General features: G+C 46.0%; 1 protein-coding gene across 1 annotated transcript in view; it reads right to left on the bottom strand.

The window, feature by feature from the left end:
- The window catches only part of LOC311118689 (ectonucleoside triphosphate diphosphohydrolase 1-like), a 64,318-nt gene that overhangs the window by 2,161 nt on the left and 38,856 nt on the right, over nucleotides 1-23,301 (bottom strand). Inside the window, exons 5-9 of the mRNA XM_084193476.1 lie at nucleotides 22,965-23,124; nucleotides 17,723-17,926; nucleotides 14,774-15,031; nucleotides 13,773-13,880; nucleotides 5,400-5,537 (exon numbers count right to left, since the gene is read on the bottom strand). Coding sequence (XP_084049602.1) covers nucleotides 5,400-5,537; nucleotides 13,773-13,880; nucleotides 14,774-15,031; nucleotides 17,723-17,926; nucleotides 22,965-23,124 — 868 coding nt within the window. The remainder of the gene's footprint in view (nucleotides 1-5,399; nucleotides 5,538-13,772; nucleotides 13,881-14,773; nucleotides 15,032-17,722; nucleotides 17,927-22,964; nucleotides 23,125-23,301) is intronic.

Below are 23,301 nucleotides of genomic sequence, written 5' to 3'. Positions count from 1 at the left end.
ACAATGGTGGCCATCTTGAAGCATGTGGGGACCGCAGACTGGGATTGGGAGAGACTGAATATGTCCGTAAACTCACCAGCCAGCTGGTCTGCACATGCTCTGAGGACGCGGCTAGGGATGCCGTCTGGGCCTGCAGCCTTGCGGGGGTTAACACGCTTAAATGTCTTACTCACGTCGGCCATGGAGAAGGAGAGCCCACAGTCCTTGGTAGCTGGCCGCGTCGGTGGCACTGTGTTATCCTCAAAGTGGGCAAAGAAGATGTTTAGCTTGTCTGGAAGCAAGACGTCGGTGTCCGCGATGTGGCTGGTTTTCCTATTGTAGTCCGTGATTGTCTGTAGACCCTGCCACATACGTCTCGTGTCTGAGCCGTTGAATTGTGACTCCACTTTGTCTCGATATTGACGTTTAGCCTGTTTGACTGCCTTGCGGAGGGAACGACCACTCTGTTTGTATTCTGCCATATTCCCAGTCACCTTGCCATGGTTAAATGCGGTGGTTCGTGCTTTCAGTTTTTCGCGAATGCTGCCATCTATCTACGGTTTCTGGTTAGGGTAGGTTTTAATAGTCAGAGTGGGTACACCATCTCCTATACACTTCCTTATAAACCCACTCACTGAATCAGTGTATGCGTCTATATTATTCTCAGAGGCTACCCGGAACATATCCCAGTCTACGTGATAAGGGGAGTGATATACAGTTGAAGTCGGAAGTTTACATACACTTAGGTTGGAGTCATTAAAACTAGTTTTTCAACCACTCCACAAATGTCTTGTTAACAAACTATAGTTTTGGCATGTCGGTTAGGACATCTACTTTGTGCATGACACAAGTCATTTTTCCAACAATTGTTTACAGACAGATGATTTCACTTATAATTCACTGTATCACAATTCCAGTGGGTCAGAAGTTTACATACACTAAGTTGACTGTGCCTTTAAACAGCTTGGAAAATTCCAGAAAATGATGTCATGGCTTTAGAAGCTTCTGATAGGCTAATTGACATCATTTGAGTCAATTGGAGGTGTACATGTGGATGTATTTCAAGGCCTACCTTCAAAATCAGTGCCTCTTTGCTTGACATCATGGGAAAAATCAAAAGAAATCAGCTAAGACCTCAGAAAATAAATTGTAGACCTCAACAAGTCTGGTTCATCCTTGGGAGCAATTTCCAAATGCCTGAAGGTACCACGTTCATCTGTACAAACAATTGTATGCAAGTATGAACACCATGGGACCACGCAGCCGTCATACCGCTCAGGAAGGAGACGCGTTCTGTCTCCTAGAGATGAACGTACTTTGGTGCAAAAAGTGAAAATCAATCCCAGAACAACAGCAAAGGACCTTGTGAAGATGCTGGAGGAAACGGGTACAAAAGTATCTATATCCACAGTAAAACGAGTCCTATATCGACATCACCTGAAAGGCTGCTCAGCAAGGAAGAAGCCACTGCTCCAAAACCGCCATAAAAAAGCCAGACTACGGTTTGCAACTGCACATGGGGACAAAGATCGTACTTTTTTGAGAAATGTCCTCTGGTCTGATGAAACAAAAATAGAACTGTTTGGCCATAATGACCATCGTTATGTTTGGAGGAAAAAGGGGAAGGCTTGCAAGCCGAAGAACACCATCCCAACCGTGAAGCACGGGGGTGGCAGCATCATGCTGTGGGGGTGCTTTGCTGCAGGAGGGACTGGTGCACTTCACAAAATAGATGGCATCATGAGGAAGGAAAATTATGTGGATATATTGAAGCAACATCTCAAGACATCAGTCAGGATGTTAAAGCTTGGTCGCAAATGGGTCTTCCAAATGGACAATGACCCCAAGTATACTTCCAAAGTATTGGCAAAACGGCTTAAGGACAACAAAGTCAATGTATTGGAGTGGCCATCACAAAGCCCTGACCTCAATCCTATAGAAAATGGGTGGGCAGAACTGAAAAAGTGTGTGCGAGCAAGGAGGCCTACAAACCTGACTCAGTTACACCAGCTCTGTCAGGAGGAATGGGCCAAAATTCACCCAACTTATTTTGGGAAGCTTGTGGAAGGCTATCTGAAACATTTGACCCAAGTTAAACAATTTAAAGGCAATGCTACCAAATACTAATTGAGTGTATGTAAACTTCTGACCCACTGGGAATGTGATGAAAGAAATAAAAGCTGAAATAAATCATTCTCTCTACTATTATTCTGACATTTCACATTCTTAAAATAAAGTGGTGATCCTAACTGACCTAAGACAGGGAATTTGTACTAGGATTAAATGTCAGGAATTGTGAAAACTGAGTTTAAATGTATTTGGCTAAGGTGTATGTAAACTTCCGACTTAAACTGTAGATCTAAATGATCCTCAGTAGAGAACATTGTTCAGGTCAGGATATAGAATCTAAATGATCCTCAGTAGAGAACATTGTTCAGGTCAGGATATATAATCTAAATGATCCTCAGTAGAGAACATTGTTCAGGTCAGGATATATAATCTAAATGATCCTCAGTAGAGAACATTGTTCAGGTCAGGATATATAATCTAAATGATCCTCAGTAGAGAACATTGTTCAGGTCAGGATATAGAATCTAAATGATCCTCAGTAGAGAACATTGTTCAGGTCAGGATATAGAATCTAAATGATCCTCAGTAGAGAACATTGTTCAGGTCAGGATATATAATCTAAATGATCCTCAGTAGAGAACATTGTTCAGGTCAGGATATATAATCTAAATGATCCTCAGTAGAGAACATTGTTCAGGTCAGGATATAGAATCTAAATGATCCTCAGTAGAGAACATTGTTCAGGTCAGGATATAGAATCTAAATGATCCTCAGTAGAGAACATTGTTCAGGTCAGGATATATAATCTAAATGATCCTCAGTAGAGAACATTGTTCAGGTCAGGATATATAATCTAAATGATCCTCAGTAGAGAACATTGTTCAGGTCAGGATATAGAATCTAAATGATCCTCAGTAGAGAACATTGTTCAGGTCAGGATATAGAATCTAAATGATCCTCAGTAGAGAACATTGTTCAGGTCAGGATATATAATCTAAATGATCCTCAGTAGAGAACATTGTTCAGGTCAGGATATAGAATCTAAATGATCCTCAGTAGAGAACATTGTTCAGGTCAGGATATAGAATCTAAATGATCCTCAGTAGAGAACATTGTTCAGGTCAGGATATAGAATCTAAATGATCCTCAGTAGAGAACATTGTTCAGGTCAGGATATAGAATCTAAATGATCCTCAGTAGAGAACATTGTTCAGGTCAGGATATAGAATCTAAATGATTGGTATTTTTTGTATTTTATTAGGATCCCCATTAGCTGTTGTGAAAGCAGCAGCTACTCTTCCTGGGGTCCACACAAAACATGAAACATGACATAATACAGAACATGAATAGACAACAACAGCTCAAGGCACACGTAGCCTACATATCAATACATACACACAAACTATCTAGGTCAAATAGGGGAGAGGCGTTGTGCCGTGAGGTGTTGCTTTATCTGTTTTTTGAAACCAGGTTTTGCTGTTCATTTGAGCAATATGAGATGGGACGGAGTTTCATGCAATAATGGCTCTATATCATACTGTACACTTTCTTGAATTTGTTCTGGACCTGGGGACTGTGAAAAGACCCCTGGTTGCATGTCTGGTGGGGTAAGTGTGTGTGTCAGGACTGTGAAAAGACCCCTGGTGGCATGTTCTGGTGGGGTAAGTGTGTGTGTCAGCTGTGTGTAAATTGACTATGCAAAAGATTTGGGATTTTCAACACATTAATGTTTCTTATAAAAACAAGAAGTGATGCAGTCAGTCTCTCGTCAACTCTTAGCCAAGAGAGACTGGCATGCATAGTATTTATATCAGCCCTCTGATTACAATGAAGAGCAAGACGTGCTGTTCTGTTCTGACAAAGCTAGAGCCTGCAGGAATTGCTTTTTGGAGGGTGGTGTCAAAACAGCAGAGCATCTCTTTATTATGGACAGACCTCTCCCCATCTGTACAACCATTGAATCTCTATGTTTTGACCATGACAGTTTACAATCTAAGGTAACGCCAAGTAATTGAGTCTCCTCAACTTGTTCAACACTCTGTTGATCATATATCCTGATGCCTAGTCACCTTCCCCCCGTGTAACTCAGTTGGTAGAGCATGGCCTTTGCAACGCCAGGGTGGTGGGTTCGATTCCCACGGGGGCCAGTATGAAAAAATTAAAATGTACGCACTCACTAACTGTTAGTCGCTCTGGATAAGAGCAGCTGCTAAATAACTAAAAAAAAATATATATATATCAAACATACAAAATAAAAACATATCTATCACTCCATTTACGTCATTTAGCAGACGCTCTTATCCAGAGCGACTTACAACTTGGTGCATTCACCTTATAGCCAGTGGGATAACCACTTTACAATATGTTTTTTTTTTTGGGGGGGGGGGGGGGGTAAGGGGGGGGGGGGTAGAAGGATTACTTTATCCTATCCCAGGTATTCCTTAAAGAGGTGGGGTTTCAAGTGTCTCCGGAAGGTGGTGAGTGACTCCGCTGTCCTGGCGTCGTGAGGGAGCTTGTTCCACCATTGGGGTGCCAGAGCAGCGAACAGTTTTGACTGGGCTGAGCGGGAACTATGCTTCCGCAGAGGAAGGGGAGCCAGCAGGCCAGAGGTGGATGAACGCAATGCCCTCGTTTGGGTGTAGGGACTGATCAGAGCCCGAAGGTACGGAGGTGCCGTTCCCCTCACAGCTCCGTAGGCAAGCACCATGGTCTTGTAGCAGATGCAAGCTTCAACTGGAAGCCAGTGGAGTGTGCGGAGGAGCGGGGTGACGTGAGAGAACTTGGGAAGGTTGAACACCAGACGGGCTGTGGCATTCTGGATGAGTTGTAGGGGTTTAATGGCACATATCCCTATACATATCTACCTCCATCACTACAGTATCCCTGCACATCGTTAATATGGTATTGGAACTGACCATGTATACAGCTTACATACTTTATAATGTTCTCCTTATTTCTTATTTGTATATTTCTACTGTGTTTTTGTTAGACTTTACTCTAGTTTATAGTACTATACTGATATTGATTACTGCATTGTTGGGAAAAGGCATTTCACTGCACATGAATAAAAACTTGAACATGAAGACTGATAGTATGACATGAATGCATATTTTACTACTAACAACATGCCAACTCTCTGCTAAATGGCATATTATATTATATTATATTATATTATAACTCTTAACAGTCATCAGCTATCAATACAGATAACATGTTTCTACCAACTCTTAACAGTCATCAGCTATCAATACAGAGAACATGTTTCTACCAACTCTTAACAGTCATCAGCTATCAATACAGAGAACATGTTTCTACAGGCCTGTTTATATCGACAGGTGTGTGTGTCTGACCTTCTTGATGAATGTGATGTGTGTCCAGGTGTCTGAGGTGAAGTTGTATCCGTCAGTCAGTAGAGAGAGGATGTAGCTCCCGGAGAAACAGTACTCTGCCAGATACTTCTCCTTCACATCAGGATGCTGCTGCTTGATCTGCACACACACACACATTACACACTGAGTGGGAGTGGGAGAAAGTGCATGTGTGTGCTTACGTGTTTGTGTGTGTTGCGTCAAAAGACAGGTATTCATATTCAAGGCATTCACATTTTCAACTTATTTCAAAGATAAAATACCAGCAGGGGGCGAAAAAGTGTATGCATTGTGGAACCCATCATTAGCTTGTGTTTCCCTGGGGAACATATATACAGGTGCACCTTTGTGACAGCAGGTGGTGAAATGTTTGGTGAAAAATCATTTCACTGGAGTTCCTTCATGGAAGAGGAGACTCTCATTCATACACATTCAGCTCATTTAGGATTCTGGAGACTCAACCGGTCGGCACATGGACATTGGTGTGTAAAATTGTTGCCAGTTAGGTGTTTATTTGTGTTGAGAATTGAGACCAATTGTCTAATTTAGTATATATAGTATAATTTAGATAATATGACTACATTGAGATTATATATTTAATTTGAAATGACCTTACTTGAAGTAATGTATATTTATTTATGTGTTTTGCCTTTAAAGGTTATCAACCTAACTATCTAACTAACTAACTGACTAACTGACTAACTAACTAACTAACTATCTAACGAACTGGAATTAAATAAAATAAGTCAGAAGAAAATTGAGTTGTCCCTTGCGTCCTTCAGTCCTTAAAGAGGCCTTTTTCAAGTTTGGTCAAAGAGCTGCAGTGTGAACCATACACAACTTGACAGTTGATAACCGGCGTGGCAGTGAAGACAAAAGGATTAACGGCCTGAAGTCAGGAAAGCTGTCGTCGCAGAGAGGAGTATTGACTGACATCTCAACATGGCGGAGGAAGCTCTTGGAATAACAGTGAAGGAGCTGAAGCAAAAAATAACTTTAGCTAAAAGCACTTTTACCAAGCAGGCAAACTTCCTCAGCAGAGGCGCAAAGCACATGACTAAAAGAGAACTACAAGAGGAGTTCAAGAAGCTCAAGTCGGAGGCGAGGACGGTCAGTGAGACAAATGACGAATACAGGGCTGGCCTTCTGGCAGACATTGAAGCTGGAACCGATGAGGGTGAAGAAGCTGAACTGAGCAAGGAGCAGCAGACTGAACTTGAGAAGACGTTCCAAGAATGCGAAGCACGATTGGATGAAGGTCAGGGAGATGGTCCAATCTATGGCCTAGATACGGTGAGAATGAGGTGAAGTCTGCAATCCATGAAGCCGAGACAGCCAGTGATGGAGTTGCTCAGATACCTGTTACCGCTGTAAACAGAGATGGCTTTGAGCTACGGTGGGATAGTGTGAAAACACTATTCCAAAATGCAATCCAAAATGCAATCGCAAGCCTAGCAGAGTGGGAGATGTGGATTCCAGTGGCGGAAAAGGAAAGGCTGGGAGGCAGAGTGAAGGATCTGAAGGCATTCGGCAACAACCTTGAAGCAAGGAGGGCAGGATTTCTCACAGCACTGAGGATAAAGCCAATCTGTCTACCCAGGTTCAGTGGGTATAAAAGAAATGTCCATCGATGGAGAAGAGACTGGGAGAGTCTGCAAAAGCAGGGGGAACCAACAGGCTCAGTCGAAGTAAAGAAGATCCAACTCATTGACAGGAGAGATGAGAGGATATGCAGAGACCTCCGTTTGTCTTCTCACAACACTGCTGAGGACATGTTCAGGGTGCTGGAGAACAGGCCCTCCTTGCTTCAAGGTTGTTTCAAGGTTGTTGCCGAATGCCTTCAGATCCTTCACTCTGCCTCCCAGCCTTTCCTTTTCCGCCACTGGAATCCACCCTCATTGCCACTCTGCTAGGCTTGCGATTGCATTTTGGATTGCATTTTGGAATAGTGTTTTCACACTATCCCACCGTAGCTCAAAGCCATCTCTGTTTACAGCGGTCCTCTGTAGCTCAGCTGGTAGAGCACGGCGCTTGTAACGCCAAGGTAGTGGGTTTGATCCCCGGGACCACCCATACACAAAAAAAATGTATGCACGCATGACTAAGTCGCTTTGGATAAAAGCGTCTGCTAAATGGCATATTAAATTAAATTAAATTTAGGTATGGAAACAAGTCTACAATTGCCTTGGAGATAATGGAGGATCTGGAGAAAAGTCCTGCTTTAAGGGCAAAACAGCCTAGGAAAGTTATCGACATGATCCAAACTATAGAGAAGGCCCTGGATGACCTCACGGAGCTTGGAAACACAGGCGCCATCAACAACCCTCTAGTGATCAGATCCATAGAAAGCAAGTTACCTGACAACATCAAGAGAGATTGGCTTGTCTTCATGGTTAATCCGTGGAATAATGTCACACCAGACAATCACTTTGAGAACCTTCTTAAATTCCTGAAAACACGAGGAAATTCTTGAAAAACTGGAGCAGCTGGGAGTGAGTGAAAGGCCTGAATAGAAAAATGCTTGCATGGAGAGGAAATATGCGTCCACGCGGTCCACAACGAAAGGCGGCTGTGTTGTGTGTGGAGATGAAAAGCACAGAGAAAATATATTATTTTGCAAGCGTTTCAAAGAACTGAAGCCGGTGGAAAAGTTGGCTGCTGTAGAAAAGCTGGGGGCCTGCAAGAGGTGCTTGGTCTGTCATGGAGAAGATGATGAATGCAAAGAGACATACCTTTGCAGGAACAGAAACTGTAAAAAAGACCACAATTTCTTTCTATGCCTGAAGGGAGACTTCAAGAGGAGTGACTCAGAAAGAAGACAATTCAATGTGAGAAGGCATAAGTGGACTGAGGAGCAGGAGGAATTTGTATCTAAACTCTCCCCAGAGATGGCGGACAAATTCAAGAGAGCGTTCACCAACATCACCGCAAAGACAAACTGTGTTGAAAAGATCCAGCTTGGAGAGATTGTGCCAAGTGCAGTATAATAATTGCCAGTTATTCTAATGCTGCTCGAGGTAACTGCCAATGCAGGACAAAAATTGGAACCCTGATCGACTTGGCATCGGACACAAATTATATCACCCACAGAGCTGCCAGGAGATTAAATCTTCGAAGTGAAAACATCACTTTAGTCGTCCATGGAGTTGGGGGAATGGCCATGAAGGTTACAACCAGAAGATATCTCCTCAGAGTGAGGGTCAAAATGCCTAGAGGCACAGAAAGAGCCCATGAGCTTGTCTGCTATGGTTTGAATGAAATTGCCAACATCCACAGAGTCATCAAACCTGAGCAACTCAAGAAGTTCTTCCCAGAAGTCAATCTAGGAGATCTGAGGGGACCAGAGAGCATTGAGCTACTGATAAGCCACCGCGAAGGAAGACTTGCTCTGCAAAGAGTGAAGGTGATTGGAGACCTTGTTTTATGGGAGAGCCCACTAGGAAAGACTGTTGGTGGAGCACATCCAGATCTGTTTGAAGAAGTCGATATGGCCGCACACAGGTCTGGAACGCACTTTGCTCGATCCATGAGAGCAACCGCTGTCAAGTATCAAGAGATAACTAAAACACAAGAGTTCACAGCTGAAACCAAAAGCACAGTTGCTCGCAGAGAGTTCTTGGATTGGTGGAAATGGGATAGCATTGGAGAAGCTGGCGAACCGAAGTGTGGAGGATGCCGGTGCGGCAATTGTCAACCAGGAGGCAAGGAAATGACTCTGAGTGAGGAAAGAGAGCTGGAGATCATAAGGAAAGGCCTCACCTACATCAAAGCAGATGCTCACAGCGATGAACCACACTGGGACACAAAATACCCCTGGATTCAAGATCCATGGTCCCTTCCCTACAACAGGAGTGGGGTTGAAGCCACCTTCTTAAGAACAGAAAAACAACTCAAAAAAGAGCCAGAGTGGAAAATAGCATACACAGCTCAAGTGCATGAAATGGTGGAGAGAAGAGCAGCAAAGAAACTCACCAAAGAGATGATCACCAGCTGGAAAGGACCAGTATGGTATGTCATCCACTTGGTGGCGCCAAACCCACACTCTGTCACAACACCTGTGCAACTGTTTTTGAACAGCAGCCAGAAGTTTAAAGGGGTCAGCATGAATGACCTGCTGCTGAAAGGGCCTGATGTCCTCAATCCCATCCGAGCAGTACAACTCAGGTTCAGAAGAGGTGTCCATGCTGCTCTTGGCGACATCAGGAAGATGTACAATTCGGTGTGGTTAGAAAACCTGGAGATGCATCTCCACAGATTTCTCTGGAGAAACACTGAGGAAGAAGAGATTGAAGAGTATGCCATCACCAGAGTCAACATTGGCGATCGACCAGCAGGGTGCATTGCACAACTGGCCATGTTCGCACACCTGGAGGAGGAACGTAGGATCCTTGAAGAGGATGCCTATGTCGATGACATCCTGACTTCCCATAATGACTTACAAAAGCTGGACAAGGACACCAAAAGAGTTGAAGAGATCCTGAGGACAGGCGGATTCTTCCTCAAACCCTGGGTCCGGTCAGGCCAAAGTGGGAGGCGGGAGATCGTACCAGGAGAACAAGGAGCGGAATCAAGCACAGTACTTATTCTCCCAAACCAGATGAGGAAACGAGACACTAAAGCCCTTGGAGTTGGATACATTGTTGAAGAGGATAAACTGTACCTTATGACTTCAATCAATTTCTCAAAGAGGAAAAAGAAGATGAGTCGGACAAAATCTCCTTGAAGAAGAGGTGAGAGGGAAAACTCCAAACCCACTGATGAGAAGAGAACTGCTAAGCCAAGTAGCTACCCTGTATGACCCAATAGGCCTCGTCACACTTGCCAAACAAAAGGGTGCTATTCTTGTCAGAAAGGCGTTTTAAGAAGCTGGAGGCAAAACTCTGACCCGAAACACGTGGGACAAACCTCTGTCTGAACAATTGAGAGAAGAAGCCATCAAACTGTTTGAGGAGTACACACGTCTTGGCCAAATCACCTTCCACAGAAGCCTCACACCAGTCAACTGGATTGGTGAACCTTGGGGAATAACATTCTCTGACGGAAGTGGAATGGAGCTGGAAGATCCACCCGGCAGACTCCCCTCACAGGAATGGAGCTGGAAGATCCACCCGGCAGACTCCCCTCACAGGAATGGAGCTGGAAGATCCACCCGGCAGACTCCCCTCACAGGAATGGAGCTGGAAGATCCACCCGGCAGACTCCCCTCACAGGAATGGAGCTGGAAGATCCGCCCGGCAGACTCCCCTGACAGGAATGGAGCTGGAAGATCCACCCGGCAGACTCCCCTCACAGGAATGGAGCTGGAAGATCCACCCGGCAGACTCCCCTCACAGGAATGGTGCTGCAGAAGCAGCTGTTCGCACTGTGAAACGGGCCTTGCACAATATGAGAGGAGAAGGACTCTTCACACGGAGTGAATATCAAACATTTATGTTCATGGCTGCTAACCTTGCCAATGAAAGGCCCATAGGTGCCAGGACTCAGAGCCGGGAGGACTGCATAGAATACATCAGCCCTAATTCTCTTCTGCTTGGAAGGACTGGACCTAGGGGAGACTTAGGAAGCTTTGAGTTTGAAGAATACTCCTACAAACGGTTAAGAGTCATTCAAGCGGAAGTTAACTGGTTCTGGAGGAAGTGGAGTCAGTTGGCTGGACCTAACCTGTTTGTGAGGAGTAAGTGGCACACAAAGCAGCGAAACGTGGCCGTTGGAGACGCCGTCTAGCTTGCAGACCAGAACGCTTTAAGGAGTCAGTATAAGCTTGGTAGGGTCATCAATGTCAACGCTGACAAGAAGGGCATTGTGAGAGATGCAAATATATGAACCTTCCCAAGTTATCCCATCTCAACTTTGAAGCATGTTCATGGAGACAAAACAAAGAAACGTTCAACCAAAATACCTGCTACAATTCTTCACAGGGACGTCAGGCGTTTGGTTGTGTTATTACCTGTAGAAGAGCAGAAGTAAAGGCATCGAAGATGAAGCCGATGTGACCTCCTTGGGTTCAACAACCAGGAGATCAAGTGGGAGGTGTTGCGTCAAAAGACAGGTATTCATATTCAAGGCATTCACATTTTCAACTTATTTCAAAGATAAAACACCAGCAGGGGGCGAAAAAGTGTATGCATTGTGGAACCCATCATTAGCTTGTGTTTCCCTGGGGAACATATATACTGGTGCACCTTTGTGACAGCAGGTGGTGAAATGTTTGGTGAAAAAGCATTTCACTGGAGTTCCTTCATGGAAGAGGAGACTCTCATTCATACACATTCAGCTCATTTAGGATTCTGGAGACTCAACCGGTCGGCACATGGACATTGTTGTGTAAAATTGTTGCCAGTTAGGTGTTTATTTGTGTTGAGAATTGAGACCAATTGTCTAATTTAGTATATATAGTATAATTTAGATAATATGACTACATTGAGATTATATATTTAATTTGAAATGACCTTTACTTGAAGTAATGTATATTTCTTTTTGTGTTTTTCCTTTAAAGGTTATCAACCTAACTAACTGACTAACTAACTAACTAACTAACTAACTAACTGACTGACTGGAATTAAATAAAAGAAGTCAGCAGAAAATGTAGTTGTCCCCTTGTCCTTAAAGAGGCCTTTTTCAAGTTTGGGCAAAGAGCTGCAGTGTGAACCATACACAACTTGACAGTGTGTGTGTATTTGTATTAATTATGGATCCCCATTAGTTCCTGCCAAGGCAGCGGCTACTCTTCCTGGGGTTTATTATGGATCCCCATTAGTTCCTGCCAAGGCAGCGGCTACTCTTCCTGGGGTTTATTATGGATCCCCATTAGTTCCTGCCAAGGCAGCGGCTACTCTTCCTGGGGTTTATTATGGATCCCCATTAGTTCCTGCCAAGGCAGCGGCTACTCTTCCTGGGGTTTATTATGGATCCCCATTAGTTTCTGCCAAGGCAGCAGCTACTCTTCCTGGGGTTTATTATGGATCCCCATTAGTTCCTGCCAAGGCAGCAGCTACTCTTCCTGGGGTTTATTATGGATCCCCATTAGTTCCTGCCAAGGCAGTGGCTACTCTTCCTGGGGTTTATTATGGATCCCCATTAGTTCCTGCCAAGGCAGCAGCTACTCTTCCTGGGGTTTATTATGGATCCCCATTAGTTCCTGCCAAGGCAGCAGCTACTCTTCCTGGGGTTTATTATGGATCCCCATTAGTTCCTGCCAAGGCAGCAGCTACTCTTCCTGGGGTTTATTAAGGATCCCCATTAGTTCCTGCCAAGGCAGCAGCTACTCTTCCTGGGGTTTATTAAGGATCCCCATTAGTTCCTGCCAAGGCAGCAGCTACTCTTCCTGGGGTTTATTATTGATCCCCATTAGTTTCTGCCAAGGCAGCAGCTACTCTTCCTGGGGTTTATTATGGATCCCCATTAGTTCCTGCCAAGGCAGCAGCTACTCTTCCTGGGGTTTATTATGGATCCCCATTAGTTCCTGCCAAGGCAGTGGCTACTCTTCCTGGGGTTTATTATGGATCCCCATTAGTTCCTGCCAAGGCAGCAGCTACTCTTCCTGGGGTTTATTATGGATCCCCATTAGTTCCTGCCAAGGCAGCAGCTACTCTTCCTGGGGTTTATTATGGATCCCCATTAGTTCCTGCCAAGGCAGCAGCTACTCTTCCTGGGGTTTATTAAGGATCCCCATTAGTTCCTGCCAAGGCAGCAGCTACTCTTCCTGGGGTTTATTAAGGATCCCCATTAGTTCCTGCCAAGGCAGCAGCTACTCTTCCTGGGGTTTATTATGGATCCCCATTAGTTCCTGCCGAGGCAGCGGCTACTCTTCCTGGGGTTTATTATGGATCCCCATTAGTTCCTGCCGAGGCAGCGGCTACTCTTCCTGTGGTTTATTATGGATCCCCATTAGTTCCTGCCAAGGCAGCGGCTACTCTTCCTGGGGTTTATTATGGATCCCCATTAGTTCCTGCCAAGGCAGCAGCTACTCTTCCTGGGGTTTATTATGGATCCCCATTAGTTCCTGCCAAGGCAGCGGCTACTCTTCCTGGGGTTTATTATGGATCCCCATTAGTTCCTGCCAAGGCAGCAGATACTCTTCCTGGGGTTTATTAAGGTTCCCCATTAGTTCCTGCCAAGGCAGCAGCTACTCTTCCTGGGGTTTATTATGGATCCCCATTATTTCTAAAAACTACATGAGATTACATTTCATAACACTTTTCACAACACATTAAGTGTGTTCCATCAGGCCACTACTCTTACCACATACTGCATATACAACACAAAGTTAATGTGTACGTGTGTAGAGTGCGTGTCTTGTGTGTGTGTGTGTGTGTGTGTGTGTGTGTGTGTGTATGTGTAAGCGTGTGTGTATACCTGGGTCCAGGGTGTAGAACAGTAGAGCGCCAGCTTCTCCCTGCTCCTTTCCAGAGAGTCTGATGTCAAGTTCAGAAAGTTCATCACAAAGTAGAATGCTGAGAATGCCTGAGAGAGAGAGAAGAGAGAGAGAGGGAGAAGAGAGAGACATGAAGAGAGGGAGAAGAGAAGAGAGAAATAAATAGAGGGAGAGAGAAGAGAGAGAAATAAAGAGAGGGAGAGAGAAGAGAGAAATAAAGAGAGAGAGAGAAGAGAGAGAGAGAGACAGAAAGAGAGGGAGAGAGAGAGAGAGAGAGAGAGACAGAAAGAGGGAGAGAGAAGAGAGAGACAGAGACAAAGAGGGAGAGAGAAGAGAGAGAGACAGAGAGGAACAGAAAGGGAGGGAGAGAGAAGAGAGAGACAGACAGGGAGACATAAAGAGAGGGAGAGAGAAGAGAGAGACATAAAGAGAGGGAGAGAGAAGAGAGAGAAATAAAGAGTTGGAGAGAGAAGAGTGAGAAATAAAGAGAGGGAGAGAGAAGAGAGAGAAATAAAGAGAGGGAGAGAGAAGAGAGAGACAGAGACAGAAAGAGAGGGAGAGAGAAGAGAGAGACAGATAGACAGAGAGAGAGACAGAAAGAGAGAGAGAGAAAGAGAGTGAGAGAGAAGAGAGAGACAGACAGAGAGACAGAAAGAGAGTGACAAAGAGAGAGAGAGAAAGAGACAGTTAAATTAAAAAGATAGAGATGATTCTGTGCATTTTCTCACAACTTGTCATTCTCATCGCTAAGAAGTGTTCTGCATTTTTAAATCCCAGAAGGGGTTACCAGGGGTTGACAAGACCCTGTCGAATGAGCCCTTTGAAGAATCCTTTTGGGTTCCATGAATAACCCTTTCCACAGACGGTTCTACATGGAACCCAAAAGGGTTCTACCTGGAACCAAAAACGGTTATCCTATAAGGACAGCCGAATAACCCTATTTTTTCTAAGAATGTAGGGTTAGGGTAAAAGTTAAGCTCACCCCAAACGGCCCCTGTAGTGGTGGCTGGTAGACCCCGTTGAAAGAACAGCGACTGAAGCTGCAGCCACTGAAGTTGAAGATTCTTCGGACTACTTCCTGGCACTGCGATGCGTTTCCTGTTCCTATGTGGGTGAAACTGTCCCTGGAGACGAGGGGTTTCCCAGTCATGACGCAGGGGCTGGAGTACACGCTAGAGTAGTCCCGATCAACACTGTAACCTGGGTGGAAACACGGGTCCAGCACTGAGCTGTCCCCAGACTGACACACAGACAGAGAGTTAACCCTAACCCTAACCTGGGTGGAAACACGGGTCCAGCACTGAGCTGTCCCCAGACTGACACACAGACAGAGAGTTAACCCTAACCCTAACCTGGGTGGAAACACGGGTCCAGCACTGAGCTGTCCCCAGACTGACTCACAGACAGAGAGTTAACCCTAACCCTAACCTGGGTGGAAACACGGGTCCAGCACTGAGCTGTCCCCAGACTGACACACAGACAGAGAGTTAACCCTAACCCTAACCTGGGTGGAAACACGGGTCCAGCACTGAGCTGTCCCCAGACTGACACACAGACAGAGAGTTAACCCTAACCCTAACCTGGGTGGAAACACGGGTCCAGCACTGAGCTGTCCCCAGACTGACACACAGACAGAGAGTTAACCCTAACCCTAACCTGGGTGGAAACACGGGTCCAGCACTGAGCTGTCCCCAGACTGACACACAGACAGAGAGTTAACCCTAACCCTAACCTGGGTGGAAACACGGGTCCAGCACTGAGCTGTCCCCAGACTGACACACAGACAGAGAGTTAACCCTAACCCTAACCTGGGTGGAAACACGGGTCCAGCACTGAGCTGTCCCCAGACTGACTCACAGACAGAGAGTTAACCCTAACCCTAACCTGGGTGGAAACACGGGTCCAGCACTGAGCTGTCCCCAGACTGACACACAGACAGAGAGTTAACCCTAACCCTAACCTGGGTGGAAACACGGGTCCAGCACTGAGCTGTCCCCAGACTGACACACAGACAGAGAGTTAACCCTAACCCTAACCTGGGTGGAAACACGGGTCCAGCACTGAGCTGTCCCCAGACTGACACACAGACAGAGAGTTAACCCTAACCCTAACCTGGGTGGAAACACGGGTCCAGCACTGAGCTGTCCCCAGACTGACACACAGACAGAGAGTTAACCCTAACCCTAACCTGGGTGGAAACACGGGTCCAGCACTGAGCTGTCCCCAGACTGACACACAGACAGAGAGTTAACCCTAACCCTAACCTGGGTGGAAACACGGGTCCAGCACTGAGCTGTCCCCAGACTGACACACAGACAGAGAGTTAACCCTAACCCTAACCTGGGTGGAAACACTGGTCCAGCACTGAGCTGTCCCCAGACTGACACACAGACAGAGAGTTAACCCTAACCCTAACCTGGGTGGAAACACGGGTCCAGCACTGAGCTGTCCCCAGACTGACACACAGACAGAGAGTTAACCCTAACCCTAACCTGGGTGGAAACACGGGTCCAGCACTGAGCTGTCCCCAGACTGACACACAGACAGAGAGTTAACCCTAACCCTAACCTGGGTGGAAACACGGGTCCAGCACTGAGCTGTCCCCAGACTGACACACAGACAGAGAGTTAACCCTAACCCTAACCTGGGTGGAAACACGGGTCCAGCACTGAGCTGTCCCCAGACTGACTCACAGACAGAGAGTTAACCCTAACCCTAACCTGGGTGGAAACACGGGTCCAGCACTGAGCTGTCCCCAGACTGACACACAGACAGAGAGTTAACCTTAACCCTAACCTGGGTGGAAACACGGGTCCAGCACTGAGCTGTCCCCAGACTGACACACAGACAGAGAGTTAACCCTAACCCTAACCTGGGTGGAAACACGGGTCCAGCACTGAGCTGTCCCCAGACTGACACACAGACAGAGAGTTAACCCTAACCCTAACCTGGGTGGAAACACGGGTCCAGCACTGAGCTGTCCCCAGACTGACACACAGACAGAGAGTTAACCCTAACCCTAACCTGGGTGGAAACACGGGTCCAGCACTGAGCTGTCCCCAGACTGACACACAGACAGAGAGTTAACCCTAACCCTAACCTGGGTGGAAACACGGGTCCAGCACTGAGCTGTCCCCAGACTGACACACAGACAGAGAGTTAACCCTAACCCTAACCTGGGTGGAAACACGGGTCCAGCACTGAGCTGTCCCCAGACTGACACACAGACAGAGAGTTAACCCTAACCCTAACCTGGGTGGAAACACGGGTCCAGCACTGAGCTGTCCCCAGACTGACTCACAGACAGAGAGTTAACCCTAACCCTAACCTGGGTGGAAACACGGGTCCAGCACTGAGCTGTCCCCAGACTGACACACAGACAGAGAGTTAACCCTAACCCTAACCTGGGTGGAAACACGGGTCCAGCACTGAGCTGTCCCCAGACTGACACACAGACAGAGAGTTAACCCTAACCCTAACCTGGGTGGAAACACGGGTCCAGCACTGAGCTGTCCCCAGACTGACACACAGACAGAGAGTTAACCCTAACCCTAACCTGGGTGGAAACACGGGTCCAGCACTGAGCTGTCCCCAGACTGACACACAGACAGAGAGTTAACCCTAACCCTAACCTGGGTGGAAACACGGGTCTAGCACTGAGCTGTCCCCAGACTGACACACAGACAGAGAGTTAACCCTAACCCTAACCTGGGTGGAAACACGGGTCCAGCACTGAGCTGTCCCCAGACTGACACACAGACAGAGAGTTAACCCTAACCCTAACCTGGGTGGAAACACAGGTCCAGCACTGAGCTGTCCCCAGACAGAGAGTTAGGAGCCAGGGATCAAAGGTAAGACATCAGGGTTTAGAGGTTAGGGGTCAGGGGTCAGGGGTCAGGGTCAGGGGTTAGGGGTCAGTGGTCAGGATTACCTGAGTCTGCTGAGAAAGTGCCAGTTTGAGCACCTGGTCTTTCCCGTAGCACAGGAAGCTGTGTGTGTAAAGGAAGTAGTCATTTCCATAGAGACGGAAGGTCACAGCGTTCTCCGCCGATTCCTCCGCCCCATCCTGATTGGCCACAAAGCTGATCTGAGTGGAGGCTCCGCCCAGGTCAAGAGCTCCGGTGGTCCCTGAGCCCTGCAGCACACACACACACACATACACACACACACACACACACACACACACACACACACACACACACACACACACACACACAGAGCCATATTACAACCTATGTGATGTGGTAATTGCATTGTTTGCTCTATAACCTGTTACTTCATATGCCTTGCGACCGTGATATACAGTTGAAGTCAGAAGTTTACATACACCTCAGTTTTTCACAATTCCTGATATTTAATCCTAGTAAAAAATTCCATGTTTTAGGTCAGTTAGGATCACCACTTTTTTTAAGAATGTGAAATGTCAGAATAATAGTAGAGAGAATTATTTATTTAAGCTTTTCTTTCTTTCATCACATTCCCAGTGGGTCAGAAGTTTACATACACTCAATTAGTATTTGGTAGCGTTGCCTTTAAATTGTTTAACTTGGGTCAAACGTTTCGGGTAGCCTTCCACAAGCTTCCCACAATAAGTTGGGTGAATTTTGGCCCATTCCTCCTGACAGAGCTGGTGTAACTGAGTCAGGTTTGTAGGCCTCCTTGCTCGCACACGCTTTTTCAGTTTTGCCCACAAATGTTCTATAAGATTGAGGTCAGGGCTTTGTGATGGCCACTCCAATACCTTGACTTTGTTGTCCTTAAGCCGTTTTGTCCATTTGGAAGACCCATTTGCGACCAAGCTTTAACTTCCTGACTGATGTCTTGAGATGTTGCTTCAATATATCCATATAATTTTCCTTCCTCATGATGCCATCTATTTTGTGAAGTGCACCAGTCCCTCCTGCAGCAAAGCACCCCCACAGCATGATGCTGCCACCCCAGTGCTTCACGGTTGGGATGGTGTTCTTCGGCTTGCAAGCATCCCCCTTTTTCCTCAAAACATAACGATGGTCATTATGGCCAAACAGTTTTATTTTTGTTTCATCAGACCAGAGGACATTTCTCCAAAAGGTACAATCTTTGTCCCCATGTGCAGTTGCAAACCGTAGTCTGGCTTTTTTATGGCGGTTTTGGAGCAGTGGCTTCTTCCTTGCTGAGCAGCCTTTCAGGTTATGTCAATATAGGACTCGTTTTACTGTGGATATAGATACTTTTGTACCTGTTTCCTCCAGCATCTTCACAAGGTCCTCTGCTGTTGTTCTGGGATTGATTTTCACTTTTCGCACCAAAGTACGTTCATCTCTAGGAGACAGAACGCGTCTCCTTCCTGAGCGGTATGACGGCTGCGTGGTCCCATGGTGTTTATACTTGCATACTATTGTTTGTACAGATGAACGTGGTACCTTCAGGCGTTTGGAAATTGCTCCCAAGGATGAACCAGACTTGTGGAGGTCTCCAATTATCCTAGATTCCTTTTGATTTTCCCATGATGTCAAGCAAAGAGGCACTGAGTTTGAAGGTAGGCCTTGAAATACATCCACAGGTACACCTCCAATTGACTCAAATGATGTCAATTAGCCTATCAGAAGCTTCTAAAGCCATGATGTCATTTTCTGGAATTTTCTAAGCTGTTTAAAGGCACAGTCAACTTAGTGTATGTAAACTTCTGACCCACTGGAATTGTGATACAGTGAATTATAAGTGAAATAAACTGTCTGTAAACAATTGTTGGAACAGTTACTTGTGTCATGCACAAAGTAGATGTCCTAACCGACTTGCCAAAACTATAGTTTGTTAACAAGACATTTGTGGAGTGGTTGAAAAACAAGGGTTAGGGTTAGTAAACTTCAGGCCAGATGCTCGCTGGCTTCCCAATGCTACGGGGTTAGGGTTAGTAAATTTCAGGCCAGATGCTCGCTGGCTTCCCAATGCTACGGGGTTAGGGTTAGTAAACTTCAGGGCAGATGCTCGCTGGCTTCCCAATGCTACGGGGTTAGGGTTAGTAAACTTCAGGCCAGATGCTCGCTGGCTTCCCAATGCTACGGGGTTAGGGTTAGTAAACTTCAGGCCAGATGCTCGCTGCCTTCCCAATGCTACGGGGTTAGGGTTAGTAAACTTCAGGCCAGATGCTCGCTGGCTTCCCAATGCTACGGGGTTAGGGTTAGTAAACTTCAGGCCAGATGCTCGCTGGCTTCCCAATGCTACGGGGTTAGGGTTAGTAAACTTCAGGCCAGATGCTCGCTGGCTTCCCAATGCTACGGGGTTAGGGTTAGTAAACTTCAGGCCAGATGCTCGCTGGCTTCCCAATGCTACGGGGTTAGGGTTAGTAAACTTCAGGCCAGATGCTCGCTGGCTTCCCAATGCTATGGGGTTAGGGTTAGTAAACTTCAGGCCAGATGCTCGCTGGCTTCCCAATGCTACGGGGTTAGGGTTAGTAAACTTCAGGCCAGATGCTCGCTGGCTTCCCAATGCTATGGGGTTAGGGTTAGTAAACTTCAGGCCAGATGCTCGCTGGCTTCCCAATGCTACGGGGTTAGGGTTAGTAAACTTCAGGCCAGATGCTCGCTGGCTTCCCAATGCTACGGGGTTAGGGTTAGTAAACTTCAGGCCAGATGCTCGCTGGCTTCCCAATGCTACGGGGTTAGGGTTAGTAAACTTCAGGCCAGATGCTCGCTGGCTTCCCAATGCTACGGGGTTAGGGTTAGTAAACTTCAGGCCAGATGCTCGCTGGCTTCCCAATGCTATGGGGTTAGGGTTAGTAAACTTCAGGCCAGATGCTCGCTGGCTTCCCAATGCTACGGGGTTAGGGTTAGTAAACTTCAGGCCAGATGCTCGCTGGCTTCCCAATGCTACGGGGTTAGGGTTAGTAAACTTCAGGCCAGATGCTCGCTGGCTTCCCAATGCTATGGGGTTAGGGTTAGTAAACTTCAGGCCAGATGCTCGCTGGCTTCCCAATGCTACGGGGTTAGGGTTAGTAAACTTCAGGCCAGATGCTCGCTGCCTTCCCAATGCTATGGGGTTAGGGTTAGTAAACTTCAGGCCAGATGCTCGCTGGCTTCCCAATGCTACGGGGTTAGGGTTAGTAAACTTCAGGCCAGATGCTCGCTGGCTTCCCAATGCTACGGGGTTAGGGTTAGTAAACTTCAGGCCAGATGCTCGCTGGCTTCCCAATGCTATGGGGTTAGGGTTAGTAAACTTCAGGCCAGATGCTCGCTGGCTTCCCAATGCTACGGGGTTAGGGTTAGTAAACTTCAGGCCAGATGCTCGCTGGCTTCCCAATGCTATGGGGTTAGGGTTAGTAAACTTCAGGCCAGATGCTCGCTGGCTTCCCAATGCTACGGGGTTAGGGTTAGTGATGCTACGGGCGGCAACAACGTCCTACTCTTTTGAACCAACAGCATCAGATAGATGACCTACACATGCAGAGACAGAGGGGCGCTGTTTCGCTCACTCTAATGCTTTCTCAGGTGAGATACAGTGCATTCAGAAAGTATTCAGACCCCTTCCCTTTTTCCACATTTTGTTACAATACAGCATTATTATAAAATTGATTAAATAAAGAATTTCCTCATCAATCTACACACAATACCCCATCATGACAAAGTGAAAACAGGTTTTAGAAATTGTTGCAAATGTATATAAAATAAAAAACAGAAATACCTTCATTACATGGGCTGCTTTAATATTAGTTTGTCCAGCATGAGGAAGACAAAAGCAGTTTAATTCATAACTATCAGTGGTGTAAAGTACTTCAGCACTTCATTAGGGGCTGTGTGTTCACCTAATCACAGTGGTGTAAAGTACTTCAGCACTTCATTAGGGGCTGTGTGTTCACCTAATCACAGTGGTGTAAAGTACTTCAGCACTTCATTAGGGGCTGTGTGTTCACCTAATCACAGTGGTGTAAAGTACTTCAGCACTTCATTAGGGGCTGTGTGTTCACCTGATCACAGTGGTGTAAAGTACTTCATCACTTCATTAGGGGCTGTGTGTTCACCTAATCACAGTGGTGTAAAGTACTTCAGCACTTCATTAGGGGCTGTGTGTTCACCTAATCACAGTGGTGTAAAGTACTTCAGCACTTCATTAGGGGCTGTGTGTTCACCTAATCACAGTGGTGTAAAGTACTTCAGCACTTCATTAGGGGCTGTGTGTTCACCTAATCACAGTGGTGTAAAGTACTTCAGCACTTCATTAGGGGCTGTGTTCACCTAATCACAGTGGTGTAAAGTACTTCAGTAAAAATACTTTAAAGTACTACTTAAGTTGTGTTTTGAGGTATCTGTACTGTACTTTACTATTTATATTTTTGACAACTTGTACTTTTACTTCACTACATTCCTAAAGAAAATCATGTACTTTTTACTCCATACATTTTCCCTGACAGCCAAAAGTACTTGTTACATTTTGAATGCTTAGCACGACAGGAAGATATTCTAATTCACACACTAATCAAGAGAACATCCCTGGTCATCCCTGCTGCCTCTGATCTGGTCATCCCTGCTGCCTCTGATCTGGTCATCCCTGCTGCCTCTGATCTGGTCATCCCTGCTGCCTCTGATCTGGTCATCCCTGCTGCCTCTGATCTGGTCATCCCTGCTGCCTCTGATCTGGTCATCCCTGCTGCCTCTGATCTGGTCATCCCTGCTGCCTCTGATCTGGCGGACTCACTAAACACACATGCTTCGTTTGTATAGATGTTGGAGTGTGCCCCTGGCTATCCGTAAATTTAAAAAACAAGAAAATGGTGCTGTGTGGTTTGCTTAATATAAGGAATTTAAAATGATTTATACTTTTACTTTTGATACTTCAGTATATTTTAGCAATTACATTTACTTTTGATATTTAAGCATATTTAAAACCAAATACTTCTAGACTTTTACTCAAGTAGGATTTTACTGGGTGACTTTCACTTTTACTTGAGTCATTTTCTATTAAGGTATCTTTACTTTTACTCAAGTATGACAATTGGGTACTTTTTCCACCACTGCTTCTCGATTTGTCTTTTCGGATAATGGGATAATTTGGAGTACAGCTACACCTTCCACCCCTAGATTGAGGGACGTTGACGAGGCATATCCCGCATCCGGCACCGGGGTGCAAACATTATGGATGAGCTGTGTTTCAATGCGAAAGAGAAGTCCAGTTTTGTCTAGTTTCAGTTGATCACTCACCTGTTTCAGTCGGTCACTCAGGTAGTTAACAGTGACCCAGCCGAAGGCTCCCTCCTCCTGGCCTGTGATGATGCGAGCGCCCTGATAGGAGAACGGAGAGGAACGCAACGCCTCCTCTACCGACCCAAGCACCAGATCAGACAAACTCTGGTTCTCCATCCTAAACACATACACACACACACACACACACACACACACACACACACACACACACACACACACACACACACACACACACACTTTCTGGTTAGAGTCCAGTGTTTTCATATTAACTTCCTAGTTAGTGTCTAGTGTTTTCATATTAACTTCCTGGTTAGTGTCCAGTAACTTCCTAGTT

Source organism: Coregonus lavaretus (genome assembly GCF_964263955.1).
Source record: "Coregonus lavaretus genome assembly, contig: HAP1_SCAFFOLD_207, whole genome shotgun sequence".
NCBI classification, from domain to species: Eukaryota; Metazoa; Chordata; class Actinopteri; order Salmoniformes; family Salmonidae; genus Coregonus; species Coregonus lavaretus.
The sequence above is the reverse complement of the archived record's forward strand: the minus strand, read 5'-3'. Positions and strand labels throughout refer to the sequence as shown.